Below are 1,074 nucleotides of genomic sequence, written 5' to 3'. Positions count from 1 at the left end.
TTAGTTAATGAATATAATAACATGAACTAAAAATGAACGGTACTGCGTGTATCAATCATAATTCAACATATACTAATACAAAATGAGTAAGCATGAAGTAACAATTAACAACTTTAAAAACTAACATTAATAAAGGTGAATATACACAAACAATGTGCAACACTTTTAATATACAGTTAGTTAATACATAAACTAATACGACCTTATTTTAAAGAGTTACCAAAACATTTCTATATATAACCCACGCCAAAATATTGAGTTACAACAAGCCGACAACAGTGTGTGTGTAATATGTGTGTACCTGTGGAGTAGGGCGCAGGCTGGTGCTCCCGGAGCGCGCCCAGAGTGCAGCTGGCGGTGGCGAGCGGAGCGCAGGCCGGGCCGGAGCTGAAGCCGGAGCGGATCGGGTTGTACTGGAAGCCGTTGCTCTGGCTGCAGGAGTTAAAGTCCGCGTACGCGCTCGCCTCCATCGCCGCCATGCACGAGTCATACGTGTTCAGATACGAGTAATCCATTTTGTACATGTGGACGGACGGGCGGCTGTGCGAGTGTCAGGTCCCGGTGTCCGGTGCTCTGAGCGCCGGGCGGCTCGCGGTGTGTGTTTATAATAAAGTTGGTGTCCGGGAGACAATGGCGAGGCGGTGGTCTCTGTTTGCATGACAATGTCTCAGTGCTGCGCCTCCTCCCCTCCGCTCCTGCACGCATCTCTAATGCACCTCCGCTTTAACCCTTTCCTCCACCCTCAGCTGCAGCTCCATCAGCCAAAACTCAATCATGCATGCCTCAGATGTAAGAACAAACCCCACCACGGGCTTAAAAAGAGCAGTTTAATTCCAATTTCAAGATTAAATAACTAAATAAATCATCATTTGGGGTTTGCATGTTTGTCTCAAAGGTGGTTTACATTTAATTAAACTGAAAATAATAGAATAATAAACTCAAAATTGAGGTTTGTTCTCATTTGACCCAACGTTGGGTTAAAAATGTCATTTAAATTAGATTTTAAATAAAACTACAAGATTGGGATTTGTCCATATTTGACCCAACGTTGGATGTAAAAAGCGCAATTGATAA

General features: G+C 43.6%; 1 protein-coding gene across 1 annotated transcript in view; it reads right to left on the bottom strand.

Moving 5' to 3' along the window:
* The window catches only part of phox2a (paired like homeobox 2A), an 8,774-nt gene extending 8,151 nt beyond the window's left edge, over positions 1 to 623 (bottom strand). The window contains exon 1 of the mRNA NM_207070.2: positions 302 to 623. Coding sequence (NP_996953.2) covers positions 302 to 524 — 223 coding nt within the window. The 5' untranslated portion in view covers positions 525 to 623. The remainder of the gene's footprint in view (positions 1 to 301) is intronic.
* Between the last annotated feature and the right edge of the window lie 451 nt (positions 624 to 1,074).

Source organism: Danio rerio, chromosome 15 (assembly GCF_049306965.1).
Source record: "Danio rerio strain Tuebingen ecotype United States chromosome 15, GRCz12tu, whole genome shotgun sequence".
NCBI classification, from domain to species: domain Eukaryota; kingdom Metazoa; phylum Chordata; class Actinopteri; order Cypriniformes; family Danionidae; genus Danio; species Danio rerio.
This window is presented reverse-complemented; position numbering and strand designations above follow the sequence as displayed.